Raw genomic sequence first — 10,720 nt, 5'->3', positions numbered from 1 at the left:
AGGATCTTCACCAGAAAAACGAGGGAAATCCATCTTAGGGCCCTTTGTCATTTGCTTTCATAAATTGTACTTGCATATCTTGCTTATAAGTTCTAAAATAGCCTTGCCACAATTGTCTGTCTCTAGCTGGCTGCTGGTACTGCTAGAAGACAGGTGTGTGTTCTCCTCTTCTTTGTGTGACTGGAGTACCAATTGCATTGGCTGTTTCTCTATTAGCTTGAGCTACATAACCATGTGTTACTGTATTTCTACCAGTCCTGATTGGAGGAAATTTCTGCATGTGTAACTCTTCCAATTGTCTGGTTTTCTATTTCTCTGCTTCTAATTGCTATCTCAGCTGCTTAGTTCTACTATTTGGCCACTCTTGCTCTTGCTGTTCCAGAGTAGGTGATCTAGCAACAGGATCAACACCAGGTTGTTGCTATGCCTGAATTCCTGAACCAGATGGAGCCACCAATTTCTGCAAGACTAAGCTCATAGTAGATAATTGTTTTCCTAAATCTAGCACATCTTTTTCAATCCCTCCAACCTACAGTGCTATTTCACCTCGTTTGGAACTGATAGACTGTACATCTTCCTGTAACTTCGACACATCAGTACACATCGATGCATTCTCCTGCTGAAAAACACCCAAATCATCCCGCAGAGATAAGACCTCCTACAGATCCGTCTCATCAATTGTCCTGGCGCGCCCCATCACCCTGATCCAGAGGAGAGAGGGGGAATTTTACCACCGCAATTGCGGCAACCAGCCTCTAAACTCCAAATCATGCTGCCGCCAAAGCTCCACGCCACCAAGGTACACGGATCAGTGAAGGACGTTGAATTTTACCTTGCTGGAAGAGATCCAGCATAACCACTCCGCGCTACTGATCTGTACCTGAATAATCACCGCCACTTGCGCCGCCCGGGATCCGCTGCTGCCAGATGCGTCAGTGAAGGAACACCGTCACCACACGCCTACATTGCAGCCGCCACACATCAGGGAGGGAATTGGGTGGGTGTTCATACTTCTCCTGGGGAAATTTTGACTCGACCGGAAGCTACCGAGGAACCACTGCTCTGATTACCAATTTGTCAGGTCCTAGCTGTTCTACAGGTTTGGATCGGTGGATTCTGTGGACGAATTTCAGGAAATTGCAAGGAAGGATCCCGATTTGGGAGTATATTGCTATTGGCAGAGCCATATCAGTTTAGGGTTCATCCATCAGGAGAATTGGAGAAGATTCGATGCACAGCTCAGCCACAACCCGACTGTTATATAGGTGTACGCACCCGGGGTAATAACCAGAACATAAAAAGTACTCCCTCTGTCCCATAATATAAGAGCGTTTTGACACTACACTAGTGTTAAAAACGCTCTTATATTATGAGACGGAGGGAGTAGTTTTAACGGAAAGGTAGATCGAATGGTCCCTTGAACCGTTGGATCAGCTGAAATGGTAAGTGTCAGGAATGGTACAGTTAACTGAAGATATATCTTCAGATACACTGCTACCTGACAGGCGCGTCTCCGGCGGCCCCAGGTTCGTCCCTCTTTACTTTTTGGCCTCCGCCAGAAAAGGGGATTCATCGAGATGGTGCTTCGATCCAATCGCGATTCCTGCTTTCAAACAGATAGAGATCAAGCAGTGCGGCGGCGGCGGCTAGGAGCCACGAGCGCGACGTCGCCGGCGATGGCTCGGAGTCACGAGCGCGACGGCGGCTGGGAAAGGACTGCAGCACTACTACTTGCGGTGACAGGATGGTGCGTGTGCCGCCCCAAGGCCGGAGCCCACCTAGCCATGCAAGCACCCGAGCTGCTTCCTCCAGTCGCCCCCCTCCATAGCTACATCTTGGTGAGATCCCTTCCACCCTAGCCTCCCCCCCTTTCTTTTTTAAACTGATTCCCAATTCCATGATCAAACCATGCTCCTGTGCTCCTGCAGGTCTCGCTTAGCTACCAGTATAGTGCAGATTTCTTTCTCTATTCAGTTGATTTGGTTGTCTATGTATTACCTGAACTCCAAGGGAACCAACTTACATGGCGTAATGGATGGAGATCAGTAGATGTTTTCCTGATATGTTCACTTGTTTTTAATAGTTCCCGTCAGATTACAAGCATGGGCTTTGTGCGATAGGCAGAAATCTGTTTGTAATCAATCAAAGACAATGAGAACGTTTACTGGAATCTTTGTAAGTGTTGATCCTATGAATTGCTTTGATTGGAAGTCCAACGATGATTTCATCTTATTAGGAACTCACTTTTCAAACATATGCATTGGTAGTTTTTATCTATTTGCTTTTGCCTTCTGAACATACTGGATTGCACTTTGTAGGAGATGGCACAATGCTGCAAACAACTCATTATAGTAGTTAGCAAATGCAAATCATTGTATACTGTCAGTTATGTGTCTGTTCATATGAAATACTATTATTTTGGGGAAACGCATCTGGCCGAGTTTTAATAAAACTCCTCAGATTTTGTATGGTGAGATTGTCTTCAGCAAACAAGATATGTATTGTTATCGGGGTTCTTTTATTTTTGTTCTAGGTGCTATTGGGGCATATTTTTTCATGGTTGGAATCAAGATGTTGTTGTTGTTGGAGCTCACAAGAAAGGTATTATGATAGTGATTAGTGAGAGCAGCGATGGTGTGGACGGGCTCGCGCGCTCCTGCTAGCTGGACGAACCAATCGATGACACGGCGTGTACTGTATTCAATGCGAGCGTATGGAGACAGGCCGACTGCATACGGCCAGGAGTAACGTGTGAAGACGGAGCCGGGTAAAATAACGGGTAAATTCCAGACCAGGATTTTGATGTTCCGTTGGTACAGGTATGTTGGCAATTATATTGTTGTTATGAAGATCGCGACGACGGGACACGATGAAGTCGAGTTCTTGTCAGATCCAATCAACAGGTAAACTTTGCCAAACCCATTTTCTCTTCTCTGTGGTAGCCCCTGCATCTAGACCATCATCTTACTCATATACTGCTTAATTTATAAAAGATTTCTCCTTTTCCGTACATCGGTTTATTCAAAACGTTTTATCTTTTAGATCGTGCGTTCAAATTTCTAATGGTTTTCTCATTGGATTCCTCACGTCGAGATCTTCAAAACTAAATCTCATGTTGATAGGTTCTGACAAACTTTTTTTCGCGAAAAAACCGGTCGAGAAAAACCAAAGGAAAAAACCGAACTAGGAGCATGTTTTGTTTTTCCTTCTCGAAAGAGGCGCGTGCCTCTCGCGAAAGCACAACTGTGCCTTTTTACGGAAGCAAAATCGTGCCTCTCGCGAAAGGAAAAAAAACGCATTTTTTTCGTTTTTCGAGAGGCACGGCCGTGCCTCTCGCGAAAGGAAAGAAACATGTTTTTTTCTTTGTTTCGGAGAGACGCGAAGCAAAACCGTGCCTCTCGCAGAAGGAAAAAAAAGAGGAAATGCATTTTTTTCGTTTTCGAGAGGCACGGTTGTGCCTCTCGCGGAAGCAAAATCGCGCCTCTCGCGAAAAGGGGAAAAGAAAAGGAAAACACAATTTTTTTCCGTTTTCGAGAGGCATGGTTGTGCCTCTCACAAAAGCAAAACACTACCTCTCGCGGAAGCAAAAAAAAAAAGGATCTTTCGGGCAAAAAAAATTAAAATTGTTTTGTCCAAAACCTAAGGTAGACCGGTGAAAAACCGAAAAGTCATGAAAACATGAAAAATTTGTTCAAAAAGCCAAAAACGCGTGCGGAAAAATAAAAATAAAAAAATCCGGAGGGAGCGCTCAGAGCGCGACACGTAGCGGCGGCTAAGAGCGCGCCCCAGTTTATTGTTGTGAGGCTCCCGAAGGAGCGCTCGTCAACTAGTTGCTCTCTTGTTTACCTGGACAACCTTGTAATTTTGGTCATAACAACGTAAACAAGGCCCATAAACACGTCAAGCACACACATAATAACCATCCCTTTATGTACATTTTTGCTGATTTTTCCTTGGTGTTTTTTCCAATGTTGAAAATAATGGCAAAAAGAAAAGAACTTTGTGTTGTTTGGCGCATCCAACTGCTACATACAAACATTCAGGACGAAAAATATGTGACATTTCCGCATGCGAAAAAATAAAATGAATTCAAACACCAACTGTTACCAGGAAAAAAATATCTCCTAATGTTTTTCCACCAGCAATATACGCCTGCTCCATTTCCCTTTGAAAATTTCATGTACGCTCTTTCCACTAACACTAGCATTTAAAACAAGTGACGTGTTTCTTTTTTAGTATATGCGAGTACAATTTTTTTCCACTACTCACACTTGCCTTCCCGCTCTCGGTGCCAAAAAAGACCGTAATTAAAATGTTCGCACGGTGCATAATTTAATTTAATTTTGGCGTGAAGGCATACTGAAGTTGTTGAAAACAATTTTGCTGTGGTAAATGATAAAACATGGCAGCTAATTCACCAGCAATAGGTCAGCCCAGTATTTGCACTTCACCCAAACACTCCCTCGCGCGGCCACCTGTGCTGATATCTCTACCTACTAATAAACCAGCGATCACTTCTGGTCGTCCGTCGTTAGTACTTTTGCAAAAAAGTCCCTGTACTTTTGGGTAATCAACCAGCAGTCCACGATTAAGTGAATAACGTTTCGCTCAGCACGTTTTACATAAAAACACCTCATATTTTACATAATCAGCCCGCAGTCCATCACCATCTCTTTCCTCCTGAGTCCGGGCGCTCCAAGCCGGTTCCGAGCGAGATGGGGCCGCTATGCAGACGATGCCGGGCGCGGCGGCGGCGATCTCCGGCCAGATCCGGTCGGGGAGGCGAGGCAGGGGCCGGATCCTGTTCCGGGGACGGCGTGGAGGCGATCTACGAGGCGCAGGAGGAGGTCAGGCGGTGGGGCTTGAACTCCAGCGGGCCCCCTTTTGATGGACGGGGCCGCCCACATCGCCAGCGACTCCCCGGAGGACGACAGGGCCTCCTCCTCCGCGTCCTCTACCGGCTCGGCCTCCTGGCGCTCCCGGCCGCACAAGTGGATTCACCTGCGGCAGCGCCGGCGACCGTTGTCCGCTCGGAGAGGAGAGGGCGGCGAAGCCAACGGCAAGGGCGACGGTGACGACGTGCAGGACCTCGCGCTGCCGCTGGGGAGATGTCCTTCACGGCGGTTCTCGCCCAGGTGAGCGTCTCCTCGGGTTTGGCCACTGCTCTTGTTCCTTAATTGGTAGGCGGCCCAAAGATTCGATTTTTTAGCCCCTCGTGCGGTTCTGTGGATTAGTGCCTTGCTTCATGGTCCCTCGATTGCTAATTGAACGACGGCCGGTGGCTAGCTGATGTGGTGGCCGGTCTCTGGCTCGCGAGCGTCGTGGTGCTCGAAAACTCAAATCCCTCGAGTGGTGCAAACTCCGCATCATGGACGACAGGTCGAGCGCCCGCGGCAGCCAGCCGTCATACAACCCATGCGGAAGAAGACGATTGTGTTTCCGTGGTTGGTGAAGGGGCTGGTGTCATCGTGCCTGTCAGCGTAGTTGTTGTTCTGAGAATTTCCATGATAAGCAAGCAGTGAATCTGTCTTGGCTGCAGATAAAAACTGTTGCAGCGGTATATGGATTCAGAAGTGACGAGTGCCCATGATTATGTTGCAGTACATGCCTTTGGAAAACCATGGCCAGTGTTGTTTCCACCGGACCGGGTCCTCTCTCCGCTGTTCTGATCTAATGTCGACTGCGTGCCGTTGGCTTCCCATGCACAAGGTCCTACCGGCGGCATTGGGCACCACGTGGGAAGCGGAAGGAGGAGCCGCAACTCTCCATGCAAGCTCGGGTCAATGTCATCGCAAGTTCCGTGCTCGGCATTGCTGTTCAATCTTGCCTCAGCTGATTTCGCCCGCCGTCTGCCTGATGCTCCACACTTTGCCGTAACTCAATCTGCCGGTTCTCCGCTTGAGGTACGTACTGAAGCTAACCTTGCAAGAGGCAGGCATGGGAGGCATGATTGTTGCTGAAGCGGAACTCATAAATGTCTCACGTCATGTGGTTCTGTGCTATTCTTAATCTTCTTCTCTGAAGTGTGTAGTTTCAGTTTCACATCAAATGTGTTGCGCTTGCAGTGCGTACCAATGTACAGTTTATCGATGTGTATATATGCGGAGTCGATGGAAAACATTGAAGCCAGTAGTTGTATACCTATTTCAAAAATCAGCAAGTGGTTAGTAACATTCTACATCAAGGTATTACAGAGAGAAAGGAGTATCTCCTATTTTATTTTTGTGGGATCGGGAGCAATTTAGAAACTTATGAAAATATAGGAATCATTCTCACTTTAATCTCCAGTCCTCTTGTTTTGCTTCATTTATCATGCATTATGCATGTCATATGTTCCCACAAATGCCTGGCAGAAGCACAACTTTCATAGGGAACGTAGAATGGTCACTTTGGTAGCAGGGCAGATGCACGTTCCCATTGTATATGTAAAATTATATGCATATCTAGCCATAGAAATACATGCATCTGAACCGCATCGGACATAGTGTCGGACTGCCAGCCTAAAATATTCCTCTTTATATCATTCTCCATTTTTGTGAATATGCAAATATAAGTGCCATGTATGTGCTTGTGGAACTTTTGCTGTAAAATTTCACGCTTCTTTACGAAAAGTAGGTTGAGAAAGTTTTGATTTTTCTTGGATAGGTTATCATATGACAGAACGTCTGGGGTGAAAGCTAAGCTACTTCCAATGGTAAGAATTGGAATCTGGATGAAACCTCCATTATTTGTTTTATATATTTTTAAATACATGAGAGAACTAATGATATTTTTAGACTGTAGAACAACCCTTTCAAGGATTCTCTCTCTATGAGCATATATATTGCCTCAGCTTATATCCATTGCCGCACGCATGGGCGTGTCAGTAGCATTACTTTGATAACATGTCTATATCACTGTAATGTTGGACTATATCACTGTAATGTTGGACATAAGTTCTGCTACATCCAAACAAGCTTATCTGATTTCCAAGAAGAGTAAAAAAAATCTTTAGTGATTTCCTGGATTTTGCTTATATCACTGTAATGTTGGACAATAAGTTCTTAATACATTTGGAGCATCTACTCTCTGGTAAGGAGTCATGGGGAAGACTATATTTTTAGTTGACATTGTAAATGATTTTAATGGCCACAATTTTTTTTCTTGTTTCTTTTCAGGTCCCAAATGAGAAGGCAAGAAGGTATCAGCTGTATGAGAAGAGCCCCGCCCATGCCCATTCCATTCTCTATGAAGTCAAAAGTTTCCCACTGAATATATTTGGTACTAAAACGGTCGTTATGTCAGCACCACGATCGTGTGCCAATTGTTGGCTCTTAATTCTTTAGGATTATTTGATTTGTTTGATTCATTCTGTTCATATTTATGCAGCAACAAAATACATTCAAGATCAGGGTGTGTGAGGGTTAAACATGTTAATTTATGTGGCATCAAGCTATGTATGTTGATAGCATGATCTCCTTTTCTTTTGCTTTGCAGAATTATTCTCGACACTGGAGATATATGCTAATCCTCTAGCTTTGCTAATTTTATCTTTTGATTTCATTTCAGTGGTGGAGTATTGCACCTCATTCACAGTTGTAGATGTGTGTCAAGATATCAAATCATCTGTCTTTTAGGTCAACGGCATGCCCATGGTGGTTCACCCCTAGATTTAAATGACTCTAAAGTCCATGGTCCACCTAATAAAGATAGAAATAATTATGTTGGTAAGGTGGGTTAAACCCAACTTAAGCTCACACTGTTTTTATGTTCTCTTACACCTGCAGGTATTATTAAACAATATCCTAACTGAATATCAAACACATTGCTGGCTACATGATATGTAAAGTAAAATGTATGTTGCTACTAAAATTTATATCCGAATGATGGTGGCCATTATCTATTTTTAAGCAAACATATCTCCCAAGTTTGACAAAGGTTTCCTTCATACTTCGATCAATATTTTCCTCCATTCTTGAATATAGCTATTTGTAATGTTCCTTTAGTTGAATTCTGGAAGGATTTGGTACAATAACATTACTTTCACATTGTCACTGGAGGTGAGGGTTACATTATTTTGTGATGTTTGTAAGAGTTTTATATAAGAAGTGACACGTGGAGCTGGTTTTGCGAAATGTGAGACATCTAACAATTATCACTAAGTTTGAATTCACACCATTTTTCCCTGTTGCATTCATGGCAAACTCCAATCAGAGCAATGGCGTGGCCATTGGAGTAGATCTATGTGTAATGTTATCTTCTGCCATTTGTGATGTTTGTTAGAGTTGGATACAAAAAGTGGCGCGTACTAGCACGCCGGAATAGGTTTTTTGATATTTTTTGCCTGTTGCAACGCACGGGCATTTGTACTAGTAATACCATATTAAGGAAAGATGTTTCTTTCTTGCGGGTAAATTAAGGAAAGATGTTGTCAGGCCGGGAGCACATTAAGCACGACATTAGCCGTTCGAGTGGTGGCCCTGAGCATTATATTAAACTCTGCTGCTCTAGTGGACACCCAGACCATGGAATAGTCAATGCATGCCTCCGTGCTGCATGCGAGGGATCCAGTGGGGCGACACCAGGGTTGACGCATCCGACCATAACAGAGAAATAACAAGCCGGCAGAAAACACCGTCACCGCCCTTTGACGTCCGTCGCCAACATCGCCTCCCATCACTTTCCGTCGCGTACACGCATTAATTAACATCTCGTCTACCACTTCAAATACCACGGCCGTCCCGCATCTCTAGGCAAACAAACGCGTCACGATACCGGGATCGCACGAGCTCGTCCACGCCTTGCAATTTTCGTTATGATAGTCTACTTACTTCTGAAGGTGCATTAGAAGATAGTGGATGTCCAGATTCTTTGGCCTCAGAAAGGTGGTGATAAAAAATCCTGAAGTATTGTCAACATTTTCCTATAAAAATGAAAAGGGCAAATAAAGAAGGTACACAGTCGTGTTCATTGTCATGGAAAATTATTATCCTTTTGTTTATCCTGAGTAGTTGTTGTTGGATGTTATTTGTTTGAAAAACATCTGATGTAAATTTGTTGTACTCCAACTCACATACCCTACTACTAGACCCAAAACCTACTGCTAAATGGTTAAAAAAATGCATGTTATTGTACAAGTTTTGATCAATTTTCTCATGTTACTGTGATGTAGTAGACAAATTTTATGCTTGGACATTTTTTACTTTTCTTATAGCAACTATTGCTCTGAAATTCTTTGCTGGTCTCTTACTTCTATTGATGGCAGAAGAGAACACATTTGGGTACACCCACCAGGACAGTTTGTTCTACGTTTATCTTGCTTTGGGGTTGCAGACCCTAAGATATCAAGATAGCTCATTTAAATAGTATATTAAATCTCTTGATGGTATAACATGACATTGGCAAGAATTATCGATGACTACTTTGATGGGTACTTTTCTGAAGAAATGATTGTCCCAGGTACTGTGATGCTCGCAATTCTATCTTTTTCAATGCTTGCATATGCCATTGTGATACAGGAGTACTGCCAGATTTTGCAATGTTCGTGATTGAGATTGACCATGATTGATACTGTTTTTTAAGACCATAAACTTTGTCATGGTTGATTAAATAGGCATAGTTGATCTTAGTTGCAGACCCTAAGATATCAAGAAAGCACTGCTACAAATTTATAACTAGGATGTAGTTTTTCATAGTTCCTGTCAAGTATTCTTATTTGCAATCTAGGATCACAATTGTAAGGTTAATCCTTTTAGTTGTGTAGCATTGCAAATCTCGGCTCTTGAAAATTTTCCTACCATACCAACACATTAGGTCGGATTTGCCTTATTTTGTAATGAGCAGACAAAAAATGTTTTAAATATAACAAATAATTATGTGCAGTAGTACATGGTTGGAAATTCCTTTCTTGTTCAATGCATATTAGAGTGGAAATTGTACTGTTTGGTCTGCATTCACAATCAACATGGGCGCTGAAGTAGTGTAAATTGTTTGAAGTTGCTTTTTGGCCAGTATATACAAGGATGGAGTACTGTACTGTTTGGTCTGCCTTTTTTGTCTGTATCGTTGAATCGACACCCTTAAGCTCCTTTTGGTTTCTATTATCCATGAGTGCATATGAGCATCGATGGAAACTATTCTTGGATGAAACGTGAGCATGCTGTACATATGAAGGAACTGATTTTTTTTCAGCATCCGGGGGAAATTTTCCAGTTTTGATTTTACAATTTTGATTCTTTCCTTCATCTGTGGATGGTAAGCATTAACACACGTAATTGTATACATATTTTGAAAATCGAAAGCGGTTTTAACATTTCACATCATGATATTGTAGTTTACGGTACTAAGCTTGACGCTGCTCCGTGTGCTGTTGTTCTTCGTCGGCGTGGAGCTAGCCGTCGGTGCTATGGTACATGTACCCGTTGCCTCCGCTTGACGTTGTTCGTGATGGACATAGACATGGGAACGTCGCGACGGAGATCCACCCCCCCCCCCCCCCCCCCCCCCCCCCTCCCACTTCAACCGTGCCGGGGTGACTGGGGCGGTCGGCCGGTGACTGAGCTCAACATCCGTTTCAGCGTCAATGGCGGGCTGCGCTCCAGTGCGAGGGGTGGTGGCGCTTTGAGGAGACAGTTGCGTGCCTTCGTCAGTTGCTTTGTGTACTTCTACTTTTCACTTTCAGAATCAATTCGTGATTCCATGGTGAGTCATTACCAACCAAACTATGGGGAGTTATACTGCT

At 43.9% G+C, this 10,720-nt stretch overlaps 1 protein-coding gene across 5 annotated transcripts; it reads left to right on the top strand.

Moving 5' to 3' along the window:
* Positions 1 to 1,509: 1,509 nt before the first annotated feature.
* On the top strand, positions 1,510 to 7,906 carry LOC109734998 (uncharacterized). Of its 5 annotated transcripts, XR_012182951.1 has the most exons (6): positions 4,651 to 5,135; positions 5,602 to 5,903; positions 6,646 to 6,694; positions 7,158 to 7,260; positions 7,369 to 7,436; positions 7,549 to 7,906. XR_012182951.1 is itself a non-coding variant. In XM_073497969.1 (5 exons), exons 1-4 carry the CDS (start codon positions 4,888 to 4,890, stop codon positions 7,398 to 7,400), a joined length of 432 nt encoding a protein of 143 aa, XP_073354070.1. In that variant the 5' UTR covers positions 4,616 to 4,887; the 3' UTR covers positions 7,401 to 7,436; positions 7,549 to 7,906. The 5 variants fall into 5 exon arrangements, 2 of the variants coding, with proteins under 2 accessions (XP_020149774.1, XP_073354070.1); XM_073497969.1 differs by lacking the exon at positions 5,602 to 5,903 and having other exon boundaries at positions 4,616 to 5,135; XM_020294185.4 differs by lacking the exon at positions 5,602 to 5,903 and adding an exon at positions 1,510 to 1,838 and having other exon boundaries at positions 2,534 to 5,135; positions 7,158 to 7,906.
* Positions 7,907 to 10,720: the final 2,814 nt, after the last annotated feature.

This window comes from Aegilops tauschii, chromosome 1, assembly GCF_002575655.3.
Source record: "Aegilops tauschii subsp. strangulata cultivar AL8/78 chromosome 1, Aet v6.0, whole genome shotgun sequence".
Classification (NCBI taxonomy): Eukaryota; Viridiplantae; Streptophyta; class Magnoliopsida; order Poales; family Poaceae; genus Aegilops; species Aegilops tauschii.
This window is presented reverse-complemented; position numbering and strand designations above follow the sequence as displayed.

Coding starts and splice junctions, on each gene's coding strand:
- LOC109734998 (XM_020294185.4), top strand. CDS start 4,888: ATGGACGGGGCCGCCCACATCGCCAGCGACTCCCCGGAGGACGACAGG. Junction 5,136..6,645: donor TCACGGCGGTTCTCGCCCAG/GTGAGCGTCTCC, acceptor TTTCTTGGATAG/GTTATCATATGACAGAACGT. Junction 6,695..7,157: donor AAGCTAAGCTACTTCCAATG/GTAAGAATTGGA, acceptor GTTTCTTTTCAG/GTCCCAAATGAGAAGGCAAG.